Source organism: Piliocolobus tephrosceles, chromosome 2 (genome assembly GCF_002776525.5).
Source record: "Piliocolobus tephrosceles isolate RC106 chromosome 2, ASM277652v3, whole genome shotgun sequence".
Classification (NCBI taxonomy): domain Eukaryota; kingdom Metazoa; phylum Chordata; class Mammalia; order Primates; family Cercopithecidae; genus Piliocolobus; species Piliocolobus tephrosceles.
The window spans coordinates 93,720,517-93,742,758 of NC_045435.1; the positions used below are offsets into that span (position 1 = coordinate 93,720,517).

General features: G+C 41.0%; 1 protein-coding gene across 1 annotated transcript; it reads right to left on the reverse strand.

Moving 5' to 3' along the window:
- Positions 1-3,856: 3,856 nt before the first annotated feature.
- On the reverse strand, positions 3,857-10,127 carry KRBOX1 (KRAB box domain containing 1). Its single transcript, XM_023231688.1, has 5 exons — positions 10,020-10,127; positions 7,582-7,664; positions 5,338-5,464; positions 4,578-4,691; positions 3,857-4,111 (listed from the first exon to the last, which is right to left on the reverse strand). Exons 2-5 carry the CDS (start codon positions 7,612-7,614, stop codon positions 4,002-4,004), a joined length of 384 nt encoding a protein of 127 aa, XP_023087456.1. The 5' UTR covers positions 7,615-7,664; positions 10,020-10,127; the 3' UTR covers positions 3,857-4,001.
- Between the last annotated feature and the right edge of the window lie 12,115 nt (positions 10,128-22,242).

Below are 22,242 nucleotides of genomic sequence, written 5' to 3' on the forward strand. Positions count from 1 at the left end.
AGACTCCCATTTTGGAACTGCTGGTCTATTTTGCCTGGCTCCTATTTCACCAACCCTTAATTCTTCCCATGCTGTCAATGACCTTGCTAGAAAGCAGATCGACTATACATATAGCCCTGCTTTAAACTCCTGATCAGCTTCCCCTGGCAATAATAAAGTCAATCTCATTAGCATGGCATACCAGCTTCTTAGTAATTTAAATGTTGTTCACCTCTTCAACATTAATTCTTAGAGTAACCCTCAACATCACGCTAAATATTTTCAGCTCCCTACTATGTCTGGATGGCCCAATATGCCCCAGACACAAGGAGTTCCATGCAGGCTGGTAACTACAAATAAATGAGATTAACATAATCCAGTTGGTCTGAGCTTAATATACAGGTGGGGGAGACTGTTTCATGTGAGTACTCAGTCTCCTTTATCTTCTTCTTGGCCCGGTAACCTCTCAATCTTATGAATGGATCTCAAGGACAAGTTCCCTTTTTGTCAGATATCTAGAAACTGTGCATGGATGCATTACCCATCATCCATCATATGTAATGTAGTTACCAATAATGCACTCAGGCCATAAATACCACAGCTTGGACCTCCAGGGATGTTTCTTCTTGCTCTCTGGATTGATGCTCCTCATCCTGGGGTTCCCAAACCTCTTTGCTGTTTGAATAAATCTGTGAACTCCATTAACTGAGGTTCTTTCTTTTCTCAGCTCACAGTATGTCTCCTCTAGACCATTTCTCTAAATGACAATGCTGCTTTCAGCTACAAGACCTTGTTCTGAGTTAATACTTTCTAACCTTGGATAATAAAATGGTCTCTAAGTAGGTTGTGACTATTCTGGCTCAAAGTTACCAACATCTAGCTCGCTTACATTTTTCTGAACTGTAGCTTCTGGCCAAGCATAGCCTTTGACTATAACAAAGGGTAACCTTTGACTATAACAAAGGATAACCTTTGCAAAGCATAACCTTTGCCTACAACAAAGGGTAACATTTGCAAAGGGGAGACAAAGGAAAGGGAGGTAATTCATCACTCTATTCCTGAAAATGTCATCTAGAAGCAGTCAACCTACAAAGGCTTATATACCTTTTTCATAAAAAACACTGCTTGACCCAGTAATGGAGGGAAGAAAAGACAGACACATGAAAAGTAGACAGTAAATTATTCCTTTGGACCTAGAAAAGATGTCCCTATATGGAAAATAACAAACTGACTTTTTGGAGACAGGATCTTGCTCTGTCACCCAAGCTGGAGAGCAATGGCATGATGACGGCTCAGTGCAGCCTCAAACTCCTGGGCTCAAGTGGTCCTCCTGCCTCAGCCTCCTGAGTAGCTAGGACTACAGGTGTGCACCACCACACCCATCTCATTTTTTAATTTTTTGTAGAGATGGAGGTCTTGCTATGTTGCCCAAGCTGGTTTTGAACTCCTGGCCTCCAGTGATCCTCCTGCCTCAGCCTCCCAAAGTGCTGGGATTACAGGTCTGAGCCACCATGCCCAGCCACAAACTGACTTTTTGTTTAACAATTCAGTCTCCTGTGAAATGTCAAATGAACTCAGTGGCTAGTATTCATTGAATGTGGCACCCCAGATGAAATCAACCCTCAAAAAGTAAAACTGAGGACCGGTTCCCATTTACTACTATGTTACAGCCTCCTATGAGGTCAAAGCATAAACACCTCTCTAAAAAGTCTATTTCTGGCAGCAATATCTTCATTTTCTATTTGAATCCTTCTCTTCCTGAGTTGAGTGAACTCACTCCCTTCTGCCATTCTTATAATGTACTCAAATGATCATGCTATATATTCATTTACAGTGGAAATATATTCATATTTCCTGACGTTTTTTCATCTAATCGTTGCTTCTTGCCCTTGCTACAACAGACAAACACAGAAACCTATGTCCACCACAGGGTATAAAATTGAGCAGCAAGCGTGCTGTGGCCATCTACAGAAAGGTAAAAATGCAAAATGGAGGAGGGTGCAAGTTAAGACTGAATGTAAAAGGTAGTATGAAATTTACAAAGGGCAAAGGGCCTCTCTTAAATCCCAAGAGAGAAGAGAAAGCTTTATCAGAGTTTAGAAGTCCAAAGAGAGTTCAAGATGAAAAGATAGCTGAGAAGATAGGAGAAATCAAAAAGGGAAGGTCATGGGCTATGGGAATGAGCGATAGTTTAAAAATACCAACAACAAATAAGGATGGGAACATGAAACAGAGGACTCAGATACAGTAGGGAAAGAATGGAGACATAATTGGGAGGCATAAAGTTAGGAGAGAATCTCTTAATTAAGTGAAAAACAACAAAAAATATCAAATAACTCTGTATAAAGTGTTATGGCATAAATGAGAAAAGTATTATATTATTCCTGCTGTCAGAAAGCCTGTAACTTCCTTGAGAAAGATAATATACATACTACAGTTAGAGAACATAGTATTGGATTTGGAGAATGCATATCTAACCCACCACCCAAAATAACCACTCACGAATCATAATGTCACTAAGTCTTTGCCAAAGACTAGCCAATGAAATCCAGCAGTATAAGGATTGTACATTACTGACTATGATTTATCCAAGGAATGGAGGGTGGGGTTCAACACACCAAAATCAATCAATGTAATGTATACCATATTAATAGAATACAGGAAAGAACCAAATTTATCAGTCACAGAATATCATTTCACAAACTTTAACACCCTTCCACGACAAGAACTCAACAAATCAGCAACTTGATAACTTGATAAAGAGGATTTACAAGAAAATCATAGCTAACACCATACTTACTGGTAAAAGACTGAATGCTTTCCCCATAAGATCAATAAGACAAGAACGTCCACTCTTGCAACTTGTATCCAACATTGTGCTAAAGGTTCTAGCCAGAGTAATTAGGCAAGAAAAAAAGTAAAAGGCATTCAGATTAGAAAGGAAGAGTTTGTAAAACTCTATTTGCAGATGACATAATTTTGTATATAGAAAATACAAAGAAATTCACCGAAATTCAAAACTGTTGTGCTTCAAAGTGAAAAGACAATTCACAAAATGGGATGAAATATTTGTAAACCATGTATCTGACACGGATTTAGTATCCAGATGTCAAAACTCTTAAAACACAAAAATAAAAGGAAAGGTAACCAATTTTAAAATGTGCACAGTTTGAAAAGACATTTCTCCAAAGAGGATACATAAATGACCAATAAGCACATTGAAAGACTTTCAATGTCATTAGTCACTGGAGAAATGCAAATGAAAACTACAATGAGACAGCACTTCACATCACCACGATGCCTACAGCCAAAAAGGTAGACAATATTAAGTGTTGGTGAGGATGTGAAGAATTAGGAACCCTTATACATTGCTGGAGGAAATGTAAATTGGTATAGCCACTTCGGAAAAAGTTTTGGTATTCCTCGAAATGTTATACAAAGAGTTACCATAAGACCCAACAAGTATCTATCTAGAATATGTACCCATGAGAAAACACATTTGCATTATAACTTGTACACTACTATACTGATACATGTTACAAAATGGATTAACCTTGAAAACATTATGTTAAGTGAAAGCCAGTGGCAAAAGGCCATATGTTGTATGACTGTATTAATACCAACTATCCCTAATGAGAAAATTTATGGAAACAAAAAGTAGATAGGTAGTTGCGTAAAACCAAGAGTTGGGGTTGGGTATGGTGAATAATTCCTGATAGACAGAGGTTTCTAAAGATCTAAAAGTAGACTGTGGCATGCCTGCACAACTCTGTGAATATTCTAAATACCACTTAATTGTATACTTTAAATGGGTGCATTGTATGATTTGTGAATTATATCTCCACAAAGCTGTTTAAAAAAGGACATGAGAACCTGCTTTGTACATCAAAATGAGTTATTTTAATGAATGAAAAACATTAAATCTACCAGTCTACAGAAAAAGAAAACGTGTGTTTGACATCGTTTAAGGTGGCTCTTACATCAACTCCTTACTTGGAAAACGGGTATTTAAATATCAAGAATTAAGCCTTTCTCCTGTTTTCCCAGCATTGACGATTCTGAAAAATCTTTGATACTATTGTACTTAACACCGCTTTAGCTAAGTCAGTATATCTTCTTAGTTCCGAGTATCCTAGAGGGGAGGAAAACCATAACAACTGTAAGCTACCTTAAAATATTTCAGTATAAAATTATTTAAAATTTTTAATATATTAGCCTTCATGAAAAACAGAAATAAATTTTTCTACTTGTTCTATTGGTCAGTGGACAAGATAATACTGCACCAAGTTTATCAATTTTGTAAAACTGGAGAAACTGGAAAAAAGTGATCACAAATAACTTGAAAGTATTTAGAAAAACTGTTCCACATATCCCAAGAGATAAAAGCATCCCAGGGTGTGAAATACAGAAGCAGAGTGTTGTGCACTACACTTTAAAGGGATGGGAAGCTACGAATAACACACCAGTCAGAAAGAATGTGATCGAGGATCCCAGTGTACTCCATGATGCTGGGCACAGAGAACACACACCTTTCATTTTGATGAAATGAAGGCAAAGGAAGAGACAAAGCTGGAGAAGATCCCTCTTGCTTAACTCACCTATCAGGCCTGCTCTCCAGTCACTCCTGCTTAGGACTCCCTGTGGCTGAATGAAACAGGACTCTTTCCCTTGCTCCAGATGAGAGACCAAAGCTGGTTTGGAAGTGGGCGGCACTGCTTGAAAAGAAGAAAACATAACAGAATAATGAGCATAGTCATAGGGGTCAAACTCAAGCCCACGGCTGCAAGAACAGGCAAGGGAGGTGAGGAGGGTAATTCCTGGGTGAGCTATAGAAGAGGTACCCTAAGTATAATAATAATAATAATAATAAAATTAAAAAAAAAAAAAAGAGGTACTGGGATGGATCCTGGGAAGAAGAGTCAGGATGGTTCTTCCAAGGAAGCCTGAAATACCCTGGAAGGCAGATTTCTACTTAAAGGGCAACAAGATTTTTTACCTTCTTTGTCAGAGGATGAAAATCTGCCACTATGGGAAAAAGACAAATGGCTCCTAGGAGTAACTCCCAGAGGGAGAAAAAGTGGCTGCGTTCTCTCAAGATAAATTGGAGGTTCAATACTAGGCTAAGGGTATCACGATATAGCTCAAGCCCTGCTGTACTCAGAATCACCTCCGAGGCAGGTAGGGAAGGAGGGCAGCTTTTACGACAGAAAAAGAAGGAAAGCCCTTTGCAGGTCAATAGACACCAGGGCTTTCTATACCTGGCAACCTCTGACATCACTATTTGGGGTCAGCTAATAATTATAAAAGAGCCCTTCAACCTGAGGGCCCAGGCAGAAACCAACAGCAGAGAGGCCTTACCTACAAAGGCCACAGCCTCATAGTTCTCCAGCATCACATCCCTGTACAAGGCCCTCTCGGCAGGCACCATGATAGCCCATTCCTTCGTAGTGAAGTACACAGCCACGTCCTCAAAAGCCACTGATTCCTGAAATGACAAGTTCCTACTTTCCCAGACCTCAGTACTTTGGTGATGGTCAAATCTGTCAATGAGACACCTGAGAAGGGCACCTATGATGATACATATTCAGTATTGGGTCCTTCACATGCCTACAGAGTTTTTGTGTAAAATCTAGGTGTGGAGGAAGAAGATATAGAATTAAAGGTAGCCAGTCAGAGTTCTGGATACTTTCCCAGTAAGAACCAAGTACACCTCCACTATGAGCTTCTAAACATGTGACCTCCACACAGACACTGAACCTGCTGCATAGGATCTGGGTTTGGGCCCGAGCATAGAAGTGCGCATGTGGAAGGAGAACTGACCCCTGAACATAGCTGTCAGCTTAGCTCTAAGCCCCTCCCTAATTTGTGTATATCCCAGTGATTATTTCGGTTACTCATATTACTCCATTTCCCAATTCTACTTTCATTCTAATCCTTCTTTCTTGCCTGTCTCCTTGCCTACTACCCCAAGCACAAAGCTCTCCGATCAGTCAATGAACTCCCACCGGCAGCCTGTCTTCATGCAGAGGTAGTGAGGTTAGAGAGGCATAGGAAAATACTGCTTACTTGAGAAAGGCTATGGTGGTCCATAAGGCTCAAGATAGGCCTAAAAAGGTGGCTATTTTAAGCTTTTAAGCCCTAGAGTCAAGCTCTGTATTTCAGAAATAGAGCTTTAGTGGAAATGGTCTTAACTTGGAGAATGAGATTAAGGGAACCTAAAATCTAAGGGATTTTAAAAACAGACATAGACGTATATGTTCACCAAATGTATGACAAAGTAACTAGAGCAATTCAGTGGATAAAAGATAGATGTTTCAATACACAATCCTGAATCAATTGGACATGTGTATGGAGGCAAAAAGAACTTTTGACCCATGCCTCACACCTTTAATTTGAGATGAATCACACACCTAAGTATAAAGGTAAAACAATAAATCTTCTAGAAGAAAACATAGAAGAACATCTTCATGATGTCTGAGTAAGAAAAGATTTCTCATACAAAACAAACTGATATACTGGACTTCATTAAAAGTAAAATCTGTTTATCAAAAGATACCATTAGTAGAGTGAAAATGCAAGCCACTGACTGGGAGAAGTTACTTAATAACACATGTATCTGACAAAGGACTTATAATAAATAAGAAACAATACAACTTAGGAGGAAAAAGGGTACAGTGTAATAAAAAATATGAAAAAATATCTGAACAGGGAGTTCACATAAGAGGATATGTCAATAAACCTATGAAATGGTGCTCAGCATCACTGCTTACTGGAGATGAGGAAATTTTTAAAACCCCAATGAGATGCCACAAATGAGTGACAAGTATTGGTAAGGATGTGGAGCAACTGTACACTGCTGATAGAAATATAAATTGGAAGAATCATTTCAGAAAATTGTTGGGCAGCATCTACTAAAACTAACCAAATGTATACTCTATGAGCTAGCAATTTTACTCAAAGAGACATACCCAAGAGAAATAAACATCTATGTCCACAAAAAGACAAGAATGTTCACTGCATTCTTATTCATGGTAGCCCAAAATGGGAACAACCAAAAGTCCATCCACAATAGAATGAATAAAATGTGCTATTATCACAAAATGAAACACTACTCAGTAGTGAAAAAGAACAAATCACCGCTGTGTGCAAAGTCAGTGAAGTTCACAGACATAATGTTGAACAAAAGAAGGCAGATACAAAACAGTGCATGTTTAATGATTCCACTTATATGAAGTTCAAGAACAAACAAAACTTTCCCATGGTGACAGAGGTCAGAATAGTGGTTAACTTTGGGATGAGTAGTGGATTGCTTGGGAGGCAGTAGGAAAGGACCTTTTGGGGTGCTAATAATGTTCTATGTGTTTCTATGAGTGAGGTCATACAAATGTACATAGTTCTAAAAAGTGAGCTATACTGTTAAGACTTGTGTTATATAAGTTAAACCTCAATGAGAAATGTGTGTGTATATATATGCATATATAAAAGTATGTTATATATTTATGTAAATGTGTATATATAGATATTTCTATGTATGTATCTAATAAACATATATGTATATACACACAGGGATACGTACTGAGACAGAAAAAAGCAGCAGCTCACCTGGGGGCTGGTTGTTAAGGACACAGCTGTCATCGTCTGACCTCTTTTATTCCTTTCTTGGGTAAAGGTAAAAGTCTCAGATGCTGAAGGTGAAGAAAAAAACATTAATGGCGATAACTTTATTGACCATAAGTCCTACATACAACCTCTGACCCATCCTGTTCTGAAGGCTATATAAATAACTGTTCATTAGTTATTGTTTATTATCAGTCTCACAAAGGCAAGATAGCAGGCATACAGAGAAATGCAAAAAGGAAGTACAAACATCCAAGGAATGAGTGATTAAAAAGTGGACTGAGAAAACTATAATTTCAGCTAATCCAGAGAAGATATCACAGGAAAGAAAACAGAAAAGGAAACTAAGGTAGACGGTGGACAGAATGTTATAGGCGGAAAAGAAAGTTGGAATTCTGAACAGTTAAGATCCCTGAAATCCATATAGTACAGATAAGAATGAGTTATATAAAAGAAATCCATTAAACACTGTAAGACCTCAGCATGTTTTTCCTCCTATGCTACTTAATATTAGAACAAGACCGTTTCTATGACTGAAGTAATAAAAGTTTAACAGACTTTGAAAATAGTTATTATGAATATTCTGATATCTCCCTACTACTATTTTTCCCCTAAATACAAGACATTCAGTTTTATAAAGGTGTTGGGAGTGGGTAATGAGAAAGAAAACACTTTAGAAAGAATCCATCAACTTCATAAAATGTCCCAAATACTCCAAGTTCCAAATGTTATAGTATAAGGAAAAAAAAACAATTTCATTTCTAAACTAGTTCCAACTCTCATTCTGGGTCATTTAATTAGTTCATCATTAGGAAGTAAGTATTTTGCCTTTCAAGAGTGAATCATCGATATTTATGCATTAAAGGCAACACCTGAAATACAAAGAGCTGCCAAGAGGTGGATCAGAGATATTCAAAAAGCATATAAACACATAAAAGGGCATGTACTCATAGACCTTAAAAACAACTTCCATTCCAACTCCGTATCTGCAGTTTGCCACAAGTCTTAGGATACTGCAACAGCATCAGACAAAAGACTATAAAGCCAGTGCACTGCCCCTCCCTCCAATGACTCTTCTTAGTGAATCCAGAAAGCCATTCAGGAAGGTAGAGGAAGCTGAAGGTGTCAAAGAAACAGCTGTCAGGAGACGACAGAAACAGCATCTTGGAAGTTAACAGTGAGTCCAGTAAGGAGAAATATTTATGAGTGTAAAGAGAAGTACTTTAAAAGAAAACACAATGTAAACCTACACAAGTAATGCTGCTAAATTCATGGATGGTTTCTGTGCAAGGAAGGGTAACAAAAGCAGTGATTCATACTGAGTAAATAGGTAACCCTTGTAGTTGTGGTGTAATTCTCTAAAATCATGATACTGTAATTGTATCAGCAATAAATGTCCCTTACAGTGGATACTTAATAGGATTAGCACATCAAACAAAAGGACTTAAGCAAAAAGGTCTGATGTGCACAGCTGACAATCTGTGAAAGGGAAATCATCTGGAAATAGAACTACAACAGAAACCACCCTACAAAACACAAAACACTCCCTATGGAAGTGTCTTCCTACAGGAAAAACTATGTGGAGGTGAAGCATAAATAACAAGCCACATTGGAGAACAAGTCACACTTCCAACATAGTTGACTAATGGCAGGGACATCGAATGTTAACCTATGAACCTTGACAATTAAATTATGACAGTGGAGTAAAAGTTCAGAGAATGTAATGAAAAGAATATAATGAACAATGTTAAGAGGTCAAGAAATCTTTCCACATCTCCAATCCTGTACACAGAAACTATGTTAAACACTAGACACATATTAGGTGCATGATGGATATGACTAGTCCTTTTAGATTTAACATTCATATGAGCCAATCCAAATCGCAGGGCTCCATATTTTCCAAAATGGGACATCCTGGGGATGGGTAGGGAATACATTTTAGTATTCTCAAATTTTTGGTTGCTCTACAACAGTAACAAGTTTCAAGACTGATGTACACTATGCCAGGCGAAAATAACTGATCACCAACTGATTTTCTGTGACCAACTGAAAACGGGGAAACTGACAAGCTGAGGGGTAGGGTGGGGGTTTCCGCATCCGGTGCAAAGACAAGGGGGCTGGAGCGATCGAGGGGCGTGTTCTGTTGCTAGAAGGTTCTGGAGTGTGGACAGTTAAAACTTTTTGTGGGCTTCGAAGTTAACATGTGAATGTGTGTCAGTATCTGACTCTGAGTGGGCCACGGGCTGCCCTGGGTACAGAGAAACGAGGGGGTGGGAGTCGCGGCCAGCGTTCCGGGCCTCTGCCAGCGCCCCGTCTCGACGCTACCGAGCCAAGCTCGGGGATCGGCATGAGGACCCCAGTACCAGCAGTAGCCACGCCCGCCTCCCTCGTGGCCGTTTCCCGTCCTCCTCAGACCCGCTCACCGTGGGCTCCTGACGGCCTTTGCAGCTTTTCAGCGAGCAGAGATGGTGGGCGCCACTCGCCGATCCTCACAAACCGAAACCTCACGCGACAAAAAGGAAGGCGGTCCCGGAAGTGCGTCACCACACTGACTGGCCAACCCGTACACTCTCTGGATTTCTCTCTAGGACTCCTGGAGGACCCCACATCTTGGTGCTTCCCTCCTAATTCCCGCGAGGAAAAGGGCAAGCTGGTGAGACAGGCTCTTGGCGTTCCTCTAGAGCCCAGTTCCGAGTCGAGGCACCTTGCTCGTGACACTGCATCATCCTGCCAACCTTGAATACTGGCTTCCAGTGCCTTTATTACTGTGCTGCAATAACTGCAACTACAAGTCTTACCCAGAATATGCAAGAAAATGTGAATGGTTATACGTTTTACTGATCTTGTTAAATTTAGCATTTGGATTGTTATAGCATAATCAACGAATCACACGTTATACAACCAGGACTTCTTTCGAATTGCTGTAATGATTGCACTCCTAGAATGTGATGTGTTTCAATGTTGCTGACGCCTCTCACTTCCATACGTTACCACTAGCAGAGAGGATTAGCAATGGACCATGGGCAAAGTGAGAGTGGTCAATTTACCCAAGAAATATTCATCCCCTGTCCAGCACAGCTTAACACTGTCCCAGGAAAACAGCATCACTGCATCAATCAGAGGTAAGAAAGGATACCTATCATGATGAGAAACCTGTTGAAAGCCCTGAGAGGATATAGGTGTGGCCACCCCAGAGGAACTTCCTGACATGCTGTGCCAAAGCCTGTGGCGAGGGTAGAGTAACTGCCTTGATACCAGCAGTGAAAGGTGTGAAGAATAAGGGACATTTGCTCCCACCTCCATTGTCCTTGAGTGTTGTGTATCACATGACATCACTGTAGGAAGACAAATGAGCACAGGCTGACACAGGGGCCCACACATGCAGCTCACATCTGCTGCAGGGGTTTGCAGTCTACCCCTAATAGCCCAGAGCCCTGAATTCACCCTGTGCCTGACATAAGTGAGAGCCACCCAAAGTCACTGCTGGCACCGTTCTGGTAGCTCAGTTCCTTTTCTTTATTTTTAAGTGTTTTTAAAAGTGTGATTCTTTTTTTAAAATCAAGAAATTCACCTCAAGATGTAGAAAACTGAAAAGAGCATGGCCCCACCCTTACAACAACAAAAAACAGCCAGATAATCTAAAATTTTCTCTTGAACACATCAGAAAGCTAAGATCTGGGGACAAACAACTTAATCTAAAATCTGATGTAAGAGAGGCACTTTCAAGGAGAGATGGTTGTAAGCACGTTTTACATAGAACAGATGCCATTGGATGCCATGTAAGCTGTTAAGAAGAAATCAGCTAAAATGTATAGTGAGTTGCTGAGGTCCAAGTATTGGCTAGCCTGAGAATATAGAGACTACAGAACTCCTGTGAACCATAGATAAAAGCAGAATTTCCACCCTCTTGTATATTCTTCTCTATGGACATCATCAAATGTGTGCACACACTCATACACACATACAATTGACAGTAAGGCAAGAAGAATCTTATGAAAACCTCCCCCCTAGAACAGACCTGAATCCGCATCCAGGTCCTTCTGCCCTATTTCCCCTACAGAACAAAAGCCGTAAGCCTCTGAGGATGAAGAAGCAAATCCTGTCACCCTTAGGGACTGTTTAAGATCCAGTGGAACTGAGGGGAGAGAAGAGAACAAAAAGCTCTCTATTCATGAAGTAGGGGTAGAATTACATCCTGGGTCCAGACCATAGAGGTCTCCTACAGCTGGGGATAGGGCAACATCACTTAATAGACCCCACCCTTAAGTCTCAGAGACACAGTACCTACCTAAGATTAAAGCTGAATCACAACAGAAAATGCCATCCCGCCTACCACCATCAAAATATCAAATGCTGAGTCACTAAGAAGAGCAGTCTACTGCTAGAAGAAGGATAAGAACATGGAGAAAGACCCCTCTCTGAGGCATAGGAATGAAGGGAAGGCCTCAAGGTGAGAGTGATGCAAACACTAAGAAAATCTCCTTTAGCAAACCATCTCACACACTAAACTCAAGGTAATACTGGAAGAATTCGAAGCCTGTGGATAACTATAGCAACAAAAACACCTAAACATAGTTTAACTCCTAATTAGATCAACTCAAGCCTCCACAATAAAGATCTACCAAAAGAAAAAGTATGCCTGTTTCATTTTTGCCTTAGTCGCTATATGTATTTGTGTGTATGTATGTGTATGTGCATATATGAGTGTATACTATATGTGTATAGTATGTGTATATAAATATATATACATACATGAATATTTGAATGCAGCCAGAGAAAAAAGACACATTACATACAGAGAAACACAAATAAGAATTACAGCCAATTTTGCATCAGAAACCATGCAAGCCGGAGATAATGTAGTAACATCTTTAAAGTACTGATGGTAGGTCGGAGAAAGGTCAGGAACTCGTCAACCCAGAATTTTATATCCCGCAAAAATATTTTTCAATAATGCAGGAGAAATAAAGATTTTTTCAGATAAACAAAACAAAATTCATTGCCACCAGATCTGTACCATAAGAAATGTTAACAGGTGTTCTTCAGGCAGAATGAGTATGATACCAGACAAAAACGTGGACATACACAAATAAATGATGACCTCTAGAAATGTCAAGAAATGAAAAAAAATATAAAATTAACTTTCTTCTTATTTTAAAAATTACTCTAAAAGATAAGTCACTGTCAAAAGAAAAATAATATCAAGGTACTATGTTAATACCATATGTAAAAGTAAGACATGACAAAAAATAGCACAAATGTTGGGAGAGAAGGTTTGGCAGTTTGTGTTATAAAACCCATACACTACATGAGAAGTGACATAATATTATCTGGAAATAGACTGTAATTATAGATATATATGGTAAGTTCTGAAAATATGCATTAAGTTTTTCAGTAGAAATAATAAATCAATTATGGGGATAACACGGAATCACAGAAAATCCTCAATTTGAAAGAAGATTTAAAAGAGAGGAAAAAAAAGAACAGATAGAACAAATATAAAACAATTAGCAAATGATAGATTTTAATTCAGTCATATCAATAATTATATTAAAAGTAAGTGCTCTAAAGGCACTAATTAAAAGACAGAGGCCGGGCACAGTGGCTCACGCCTGTAATCCTGGCACTTTGGGAGGCTGAGGTGGGCAGATCACGAGGTCAGGGGTTCAAGACCAGCCTGGCCAACGTGGTGAAACCCCGTCTCTACTGAAAAGACAAAAATTAGCTGGGCATGATGGCACGTTCCTGTAATCCCAGGTACTCAGGAGGCTGAGGCAGGAGAATTACTTGAACCAGGACCCAGGAGGCGGAGGTTGCACCACTGCACTCCAGCCTGGAAGATAGAGCAAGACTCTGTCTCAAAAAAAAAAAAAGAAAGAGAATATAAGATTTGACTTTTTTAAAAATGCAAGAATCAACTGCATGCTGCATACAAGAAACATGCTTTAAATATAAACACATAGAAAATGTTAATTAAAAAGATGCATGAGGTTCTAGGTAAGATATAATTAGCCTATTCTACCTAGTTGTTTCTACTAAATGCAGGTCTAAAACTTGGGTAGAATGCATACAGTAGGTATTTGACTCTGAAAGGTAAATAGGAGCAAGCTGTTTGAGGAGGAACAGAAGTGAAAATACCACAAGATCGACACTGAGTTTACCATTTTTTCTTCTCATATTCCCTAGCCTGAACTGTACATAGCCCAAATTCTGGAAGTGTGCATCAGCAGAGACAGAAGTAAGGGAGGAGCCCTCGAGTTCTATAATAGCTCAAGGAGTGGAAAGTAGTCATCTGATGCTCTGGAAGAGGATAGAAATCCTCTGATTTCTTTTCTTTGTACTTCCATGCCCCAGTCCCAAGTAGTCTGTGCTGGGGATAGAAGCAAGACAAATGGGTGTTGTCCAAAACCTAAAACTCAGAGAGAGTAAGAATCTTTCTCTCTGATCAGAGGAGCTGTGATCTCAAGAGGGTGAGAGAAACTCAAGCTGCTTTTTTTGTTTCTCCGTCCTCTCACTGCTTAGTGTGACCATAAGGCAGTAGCATACAGTTTCAATTGCAAAACGTTTGTAACAGAGAGGGCTAGATAAAACCTCAGCTTTCTACCTGGAGGATCAGAAAAGAGGGGCAAGGGCTGGGCAAGGTGGCTCATACCTGTAATCTCAGCACTTTTGGAGGCTGAGGAAGGCAGATCACTGAAGGCCAGGAGTTTGAGACGAGCGTGGCCAACATGGCAAAACCCCATCTCTACCAAAAATACAAAAATTAGCCGGGTGTGGTGGCGGGCCCCTATAATCCCAGCTACTTGAGAGGCTGAGGCATGAGAATCGCTTGAGTCCAGGAGGTGGAGGTTGCAGTGAGCAAAGATCATGCCACTGCACTCTGGCCTGGGCAATGAAGTGAGACTCTTTCTCAAAAAAAAAAAGAAAGAAAGAAAAGAAAAAAAAAGAAGGAAGGAAGGAGGGAAGGAAGGAAGGAAGCCGGGAGTGGTGGCCGGCATCTGTAATCCCAGCTACTCAGGAGGCTGAGGCAGGAGAATTTCTTGAACCTGGGAAGTGGAGGTTCCAGTGAGCTGAGATCACGCCACTGCACTCCAGCCTGGGCAACAGAGTGAGACTCCATCTCAAAAAAAAAAAAAAAATAGCAAACCCATCCCCAGCACTCACAACTCCTTTTCTTCAAGTATATATGATTTATAACTTTTGCTTATAGCCTTTTCCTCATGACAACAATATGAACTCAAACACAGTCAATTCACTGTTCTGTCCTCAGCATCTGGCACTTAATAGGCACTTGTGAAATACTGTGTCAAAATAGGCACTTGTAAAATACAGAAATATAGTGTAGGGTGACCACATACATAGTAGTCTGTAGACTATGTATTGTGGTCACCCCATAGATACAGCATGGTCTGTCACCCCAAATTTGGTTTGGATGTCTAGACTTAAGACATCATGCTCACACCAAGGGGGTAGAAAAAGATTTACTACTCCCATCACGAGTAATGGCAGGCTGCCAAGCTGGTCTGAATGGCTAGAGAGAGCAGGGGAAAGCTCTGGTTTGGGTTTTATGGTGTTTGGAAGGTGGGGTTGAAGTGAGGGTTTCTCCATATGGGACAGGTAAGGAAAGCAGCACCTGAGGGTTTTTATCAGCTTGCCCAGATATGAAGCAGATGGAGAAGGAGGAGTGATGGGGCTTGAAAGCTGTCAGCAATCAAACATCAAAAATGGAGCCAGACTCCTTCTTTCACTATGTAGCATGCAGTGTGGTCTTAGCATTTCCTGGTTATCTGGCTATTGGGGTAGACTAGTGCCTAGTAAACTCACATACACTCACCAACTATCACTGTGTCTACTCACCCCAGTGCAGGGAAGCCTGAAGGCTATGGCAAAATCTGAGGCTAGAACATTTGAAGGCTCATTAAACAGTTTTTCCAAAAATAAATGGGATCACCTCTCTCCATACTCCTTTTGTCTATATGTACTGCCAAAGCGAAAACTAAACATTACCACTTCCTTGCTCAAACACCCTCAGTGCCTAATTCGGTTTCTCCAATCCCTCACCCAAGGATTTAGGACTCCACAGTATGCCCCAAATCATCTCCAACCTGGCCTCCCTTACCTCCCTGCCCACACATTTCACTGCAGCCACACTTAAATTTCATCTGTGCCATAAATATATTCCTGCCTGTGCCTGTTCTCTCTGCAATGCCTGCCTGCCCTTCCTTTCTTTCTATCCATATCCCCATTGCCAAATGTTCAGATGTCACTTTCTCTGTGAATCTTTACTAAGACCTACAACTAAAATAACTTCCTTCCCCTAAATACATCTATTAATAACTCAACCTACCCATCCCACTTACAGAAATTCTTCTCACAGTTCCAGGTATTACAGACATTTGGTGCTTCTAAGAGACTCTTAGTTGTCCCTCAAAATGTTTTTCCCTTGTTGACAGAGATAAAACAACAACAAGAATAAGATCCTTGTATTTAACTGGTCAGATGAATGTTCAGAATAAAGGCATTTCCCAGATGCCTTTGCATCTAGACTTGGCCACAAAATGTGAAAACCAATGAGCATGTGAGTCAGGACTCAGCAATAGTAAGCTATCTTGGGCCACACACCCCTGTTCAAAATCTGCCATTGGCTTTCCTTCATACTTACAGCAGAATCCAAAGTGATTACCATAGCCAAGTGAGTCCTATATGACCTGACCCCTCGCTCTGTCTTTGATGTCATTTCCTCCTATAATAGTTTCCTGGGGCTGCCATAACAAAATACCACAGGCTGGGTGGCTTAAACAACAGAAATTTATTTTCTCACAGTTCTGGAGACTGGAAGTCCAAGATCAAGGTGCTGGCAGGATGGGTTTCCTCTGAGCCCTCTCTCCTTGGCGTGCAGATGGCTGCTCTCTTGATGTCTCTTCACATGGCCATCCCTCTGTGCATGTGCACCCCTGGTGTCTTTCTGTGTGTCCTAATCCCTGCTTCTTTTTGCTTGTTTGTTTTTTGGGTTTTTTTTTTTTTTGAGACAGAGTCTCTCTCTGTCACCTAGGCTCGAGTGCAGTGGTGTGATCTCAGCTCACTGCAACCTTTGCTTCCTGGACTCAAGCAATTCTCCTGCCTCAGCCTTCTGAGTAGCTGGGATTACAGGTGTCCACCACCATGCCCGGCTAATGTTTGTATTTTTAGTAGAGACGGGGTTTCACTATGTTGGCCAGGCCAGTCTCGAACTCCTGACTTCAGTTGATCCACCTGCTTTGGCCTCCCAAAGTGCTGGGATTATAGGCATGAGCTACCATGCCCTAATCTCCTCTTCTTATAAGGACAACAGTCAGATTGGATTAGGGCACACTCTAATGGCCTCATTTTAATTGTATTACCATTTAAAGGCCCTGTGTCCAAATACAGTCACATTCTGTGGTACCAGGGGTTTGGGCTTCTATATATGAATTTTTGGAGGACACAATTCAGTCGACCTCCCATACTCTGAACCCATCCCACTCTTAAGCATTGCCGTCTCAATGTCTCTCTCTCTCTGTCTACTTACACACTGCAAGCATGCTCCCTCCTGCCTCAGGCCCTTCCTATTTGCTATTCCCTCTACCTAGAATGCTATGCTCCCACTCATCAGCATATCTTGCTCCCTATCTTACTCTAGTCTCTGGTTCAAATGTTCCCTCATCAGAGTTTGTCTTTGACTGCCCTATCCCTCTCTATCCCCTTTCCCTGTTTTGTTGTCCTTCATAGCACTTACTATTACTTGGCATAACAATTTATACATTGTGGGGTTCTCCTTGTGTTAAAAATATACCTGGGATTTGTTTTAATTGGTTATAGTAATTAACAGACAAAGAAACAACTGCCTTTGAAAGAAGAATTTATCTCATACAGCTCCCAAGAGAAGGGGCATGCCACACCATGCAGAGCCATATGGGGAAGTACCAGGCCAGGAGGCAGTGATGTGAAGCAAAATCATAGGAAAGGCCTTTATTATGTAGTGGCAGGAAGCTGTTAGGTGGGAATGTCCTCTACTGGGCAGGAAGTGAGACACAGATACTGGTGTCTATGGTTAGAGGTTGTTATAAACCTGTGAAAGCCTTACTTTCATGCCTGTGAAAGCCTTACTGCAGGAAATATAAACAACTTTGGCTTTTAGTTTGACCCTGTGATCAATGAATGCCAAATTATCAATCATATAATCTATAAATGTTGGTTAGAACCTCTTGCATTTTGATGTTTTGCCAATATATTCAAATATTAGTTTAATAAAGGATTAGATTCCCATATAACTGGTTTACTTTGCCCTTCCTGTATTTCCATGTCCTAAGGGCATCTCTTGCTGCCACCACTCTGTTTCCAAGTTTCATCCTGTCCTCTCAGGCCAGGTGCACTTCTGTGCATCTATCTCATCCTACCTGGGACCTCTCAAAGGTCATCCTGCTGGTGAATACAAATGGATACATCTTCGCCTTTGGACACAGATTCAATGAAATGCCTCCGTTGACTTACCTCAAAACTCAAGTGAACAGAAGTTTGAAGGAACCCAAGCTCACCTGATTCCTGGCTTTAAAAGACACAACTGTCAACCTCTGGCTTAATTCCTTTCATTGAGAAAAGTATGATTCTCATGAGCTAAAGGCAGTATGTCAGCAAGACTGGACTGATCACAACTCCTGAACAGAACCTCTACCCCAGGCTCTATTCTAACATTTAACATTGTATATTGGTAGCATGACTCTATGCTCACAAAAGGGAGACAACAGGCACCTATCAGAATGCTGAGGTGAAGCACAGATGAATCTAGGTAGAAACCTGAGAATACTGTAAGTTCCATGGATCCAGGCCCATAATCACAAGATCACAGGATCACAGGAGAGGAGACTGGAGGAATCAATGGATAGAGGATTTATAAGCCAAGAAAAAAAAATGGAGCCCCAAACTGAAATCCAAGAAGGGGGTCATGTGAATCCCAATTTGTAGCCAGCTGTTCAGAAGGATAAGTGACAACCTACTATTGTGATTGGCACATGAAGTGGGAGGCAGTCGTGTGTGACTTAATATGTGGGAACTAACCCTACTCCAAGTAGTGTCGAATTGAATCAAATCATAGGACACCCAGTTGGTGTTTGCTGGAAAACTGATCGTTGGTGGAGTGAAACCCCTACACATTTTGGTGATCAGAGGTGAAGTGTTGTATTAAGTGGTATGAGACTGGGAAAAACACTTTGGTTTTTTCTGTCTCTCACAGAACTAAAGCTTCCAAGAGAAGCATCAGAAGAGTGGAAGGTTGGGACCAGCAAACCACAAGTCCTAGGCCCCTAACTAGGGTCAAGTAGAAAAGAAGGGTGTAATAGTGAAATGGCCCTCCTCTCCACTTCTGCAGCTCTAGTAATGTTGTTCCTACTCATTGTCACACTCAAATGGTTGCAGGATGAACATGGACCTCTGGAAATGGAGTGAGTCCCCGGTAAGGCAAAGTGGCTGTCTCAGATTCTGCTTATTGGAGAAATTTCCCTTTTCTTGGCCCTCCAAGTTCACATCTGAAAGGAACATGAGGAAGGATACTCATTGAGAGGGTTGAAGGGGATACTGTTCTGACTTAACAAACCATTTCCTTTTGGCATGATACTGGGGACTCAGTTGACTGCATAAAACAGAGTGCTTTTACTTATAATAGAAACATCTGAATTGTAGGTATAACCATAAAGCAAATTTATTGGTTCATTTAACAACAACAACAACAAAACTCTACAGGTAGTTTGGCTTTCAAATGTGGTCTGATCCAACAGTTCATGTTGTCATTAGTGCCAGTGGTGCTACAGCTCCATTTCTCTGCAATTCTCTTGACTCTATTTTCTTCCCTTTTGTCCTCATAGTGACAAGAAAGTTAGCTACCTCTTGCTTCTGGAGCCATATGTAGGAGGCTCCACATATAGTTATGCAGTTTTTCCAGGAAGAACGTAGGGGCAGAAGTTTAAACTGCTCTGTTTGGCAAGCTGTGGTGCAAGCTGTCTGCACCCATAGGTAGGGTCAACTTTGCTTAGTACAGAGACTCCAAACTTGAACCTATGGGGCTGCACCTGCCCAGAGGAGTACCTATTTCTAAGTTCTCCACCTAGATCAAGCACCTTTTTCAGTCCCACAGGGGCTGTACTTTAATCTATTTTTCCACAGGGAAGCTTTCTTTTTAATTTGCACAAAGGCACTATATAGACTAGTGGTGGCCATGGCTATATGCTATTCAGTTTAAATCCAGGGGCAAAGAGAGGAAATCTTTCCCTTAAACTATTTTTTAAAGTACTGAGCTTCACTCTGGGGAAACCCTGGTCACATGCCCATCCCTAACCAATAAACGTAACAAAAGAAATGGGACTATTTGAATTGATTCAAGCCAGTCAGGGCTTAACTACTGGTAGCTGGTAGTGTAGTTAAACCTGTCTTACATGGCTTTGAAATGTGGCTACCTATTAAAAAGAATAAAAGTGAGACTGAATGCTGGAGGGGCAACCAATCAAATCCACTGCATCACCTAGTATTGATTGCAGGGAAGTGAAAGGGCTTCTGTTCGCTATTGAGCACTACCAAAGATTTTGTTAAGATTTTTCTTTAATGTGGCCTTTCTGATTCTGTAGTTTTGGTCTTTAAGAAACAGGATTAGGGGTTTGTCCCTATCCTCCTATATCTCCATTAAATCATTTCTGTTTCAGCAGTGACTTCAGAGAAGTTTTAAAAATTAAACTGGCAAGAAAAGGCAGAGTTCCACACCTCCAGATGCTACTCAGTTACCGGTGCTTTAGGACAAGAGCAGTATTGCATCAGTAAGGCAGAGGGTGAGCAGCAGTAGCTGTTTAGGGGAAATTATGTTGATTTTCTATTCCCACTTTTGTGGTTCCTCTTTAATATCTTCTAGTGCTTTCATTCACTTTGACTAAGAGAGAAAATTAACTTTCCAAGTAGTTAGAGTGACTGACTTTACAAATGATTTGAGCACCCACTATAGACAAAAACTCTTCCTCTTAATAAATTTGTGTTCCATCCCCTGGTGTTCCCTTTATGCTGAAATGTATTCATCCGTTGTCACAGGCTTTTGCTTGTTTGCTTGTTTTTTCTAGATTCAATCCTAAATTCAGAGGTAGCAGGTTTTTAAAGGTTCCAAGACATGACTAACACACTTCCAGATGGTGTTGGTCTATACAAGGGTTTCTCCACAGCGGCACTATTGGCATTTGCGGCCAGACAATTCTTTTTTGTGATGTGACAAGAAAAGAAAGTCACATAGGTAGGGTAAGGAATCTGGAAGTTACCTCAGAAAGATGGGAAGTTATCCATTAGAGAATCTAGAATTCAGAGTATATTTTCATCAAGTTTGAAAGGTGTATCATGATGATAGAGACAGGAGACAGCAAAATGCTGCCCAGGTCATTGTGCACATGGGGCTTGCCTAAACATGCCCACGGTGAAAACTTCTATCCCTCGACACATGCACAATATGGGAAATAAATCAAAGTGGAGTGGCTCAGACTAACGTCCCACATGCACTGACAGAATGGGGTGGAGCCACCAGGAATTTGTGCCTTATTTAGCAGGGAGGAGCCTGGCCTCTTCAATTCATGTGTGGTGGCCTGTTATTCAATCTGTGAGGTGGAAAACCTGCATGCAGGACCCCTCTTTTTGTTGAGAATTTTTCTTTTCTCTTAATAAAATCTGCCCTTCTCACTTTTCAATGTGTCTGCACATCTAATAGTTCGTGAGACAAGAGCCCGGATTTTAGCTGAACTAAGGAGCAAAAATTCTGTATCACTTTGGTGGCTCATCCAGGGACATGAGGAAAGGTGAGTAAAATGAAGACTCAAAAATCTGTTTTCATTTCTGAGCTTTCTCATCCTCGGACATCTGCTGAAGGTAGAGGAAACAGCAGTCTCCCTGCCTTCCACTGACACTCGAAGGTGGTTGGGAATGTCGGCCTCGTCCAACCCAGTCTTTTCTATGGTATTTTCCTTACTCTTGGCGGGGGGGGACTGTAATGTCACCTATCTTTTCTTTTACAATATTGAGGGTGTTCCACCTCCACCTTAATGATCACAGGTATGTGCACAGGATGGACAGGTGAGTGGCAGCTCCCCAACCCTGCTCCCCTCCCAGTTGGGACTAGGGCACATGGCCCAAGGGCCCCATGCGGCTGGCTGGCCAGCATTCCCTACCACTCACCCACAGTGTCTTCCCCTCCCCCGGCCAAGGTGTCCAGCTCAGTCCAACAGCAATAAAATGTTTCTCTCCCTGTTGGAGAAACCCATCGTCATAAGAATAGGAGGATTTTCCCCCAGGTATCTTTCCCACCCTGCCCTTAAGCTGTTTTTTTGTTTTCTTTTCTCTACCCTGTTGGCAGTTAACACAGCCCTGCACTTAAGCTGTTTTTTATCTTTCCTTTATCCCGTCAGGGGTTAACTTTTATGCAAGAGGCTTTTTTTTTTTCTTTTTAGAAGACATTTTACTAGGCCAGGACCCAAATTCACAAGACATCATTTTCTCTCCCTTGTTGGAGGAGGGCTCAATTTCACAGCTTCACCTTAGTATTTGGCTTATGCTAACCAAATACAATATACAAATATGTAACCCCCGAGACATATTTTTGTCGCAAACTCAATT

What these genes read in the sequence shown, in the direction of transcription:
- KRBOX1 (XM_023231688.1), bottom strand. Translation starts at nt 7,614, where the DNA reads ATGACAGCTGTGTCCTTAACAACCAGCCCCCAG. An exon ending in TGAGGCTGTGGCCTTTGTAG is followed by an intron (nt 4,692 to 5,337) that starts GTAAGGCCTCTC and finishes CTTTTCAAGCAG; the next exon opens with TGCCGCCCACTTCCAAACCA. An exon ending in CTGGAGAGCAGGCCTGATAG is followed by an intron (nt 4,112 to 4,577) that starts GTGAGTTAAGCA and finishes CCTCCCCTCTAG; the next exon opens with GATACTCGGAACTAAGAAGA.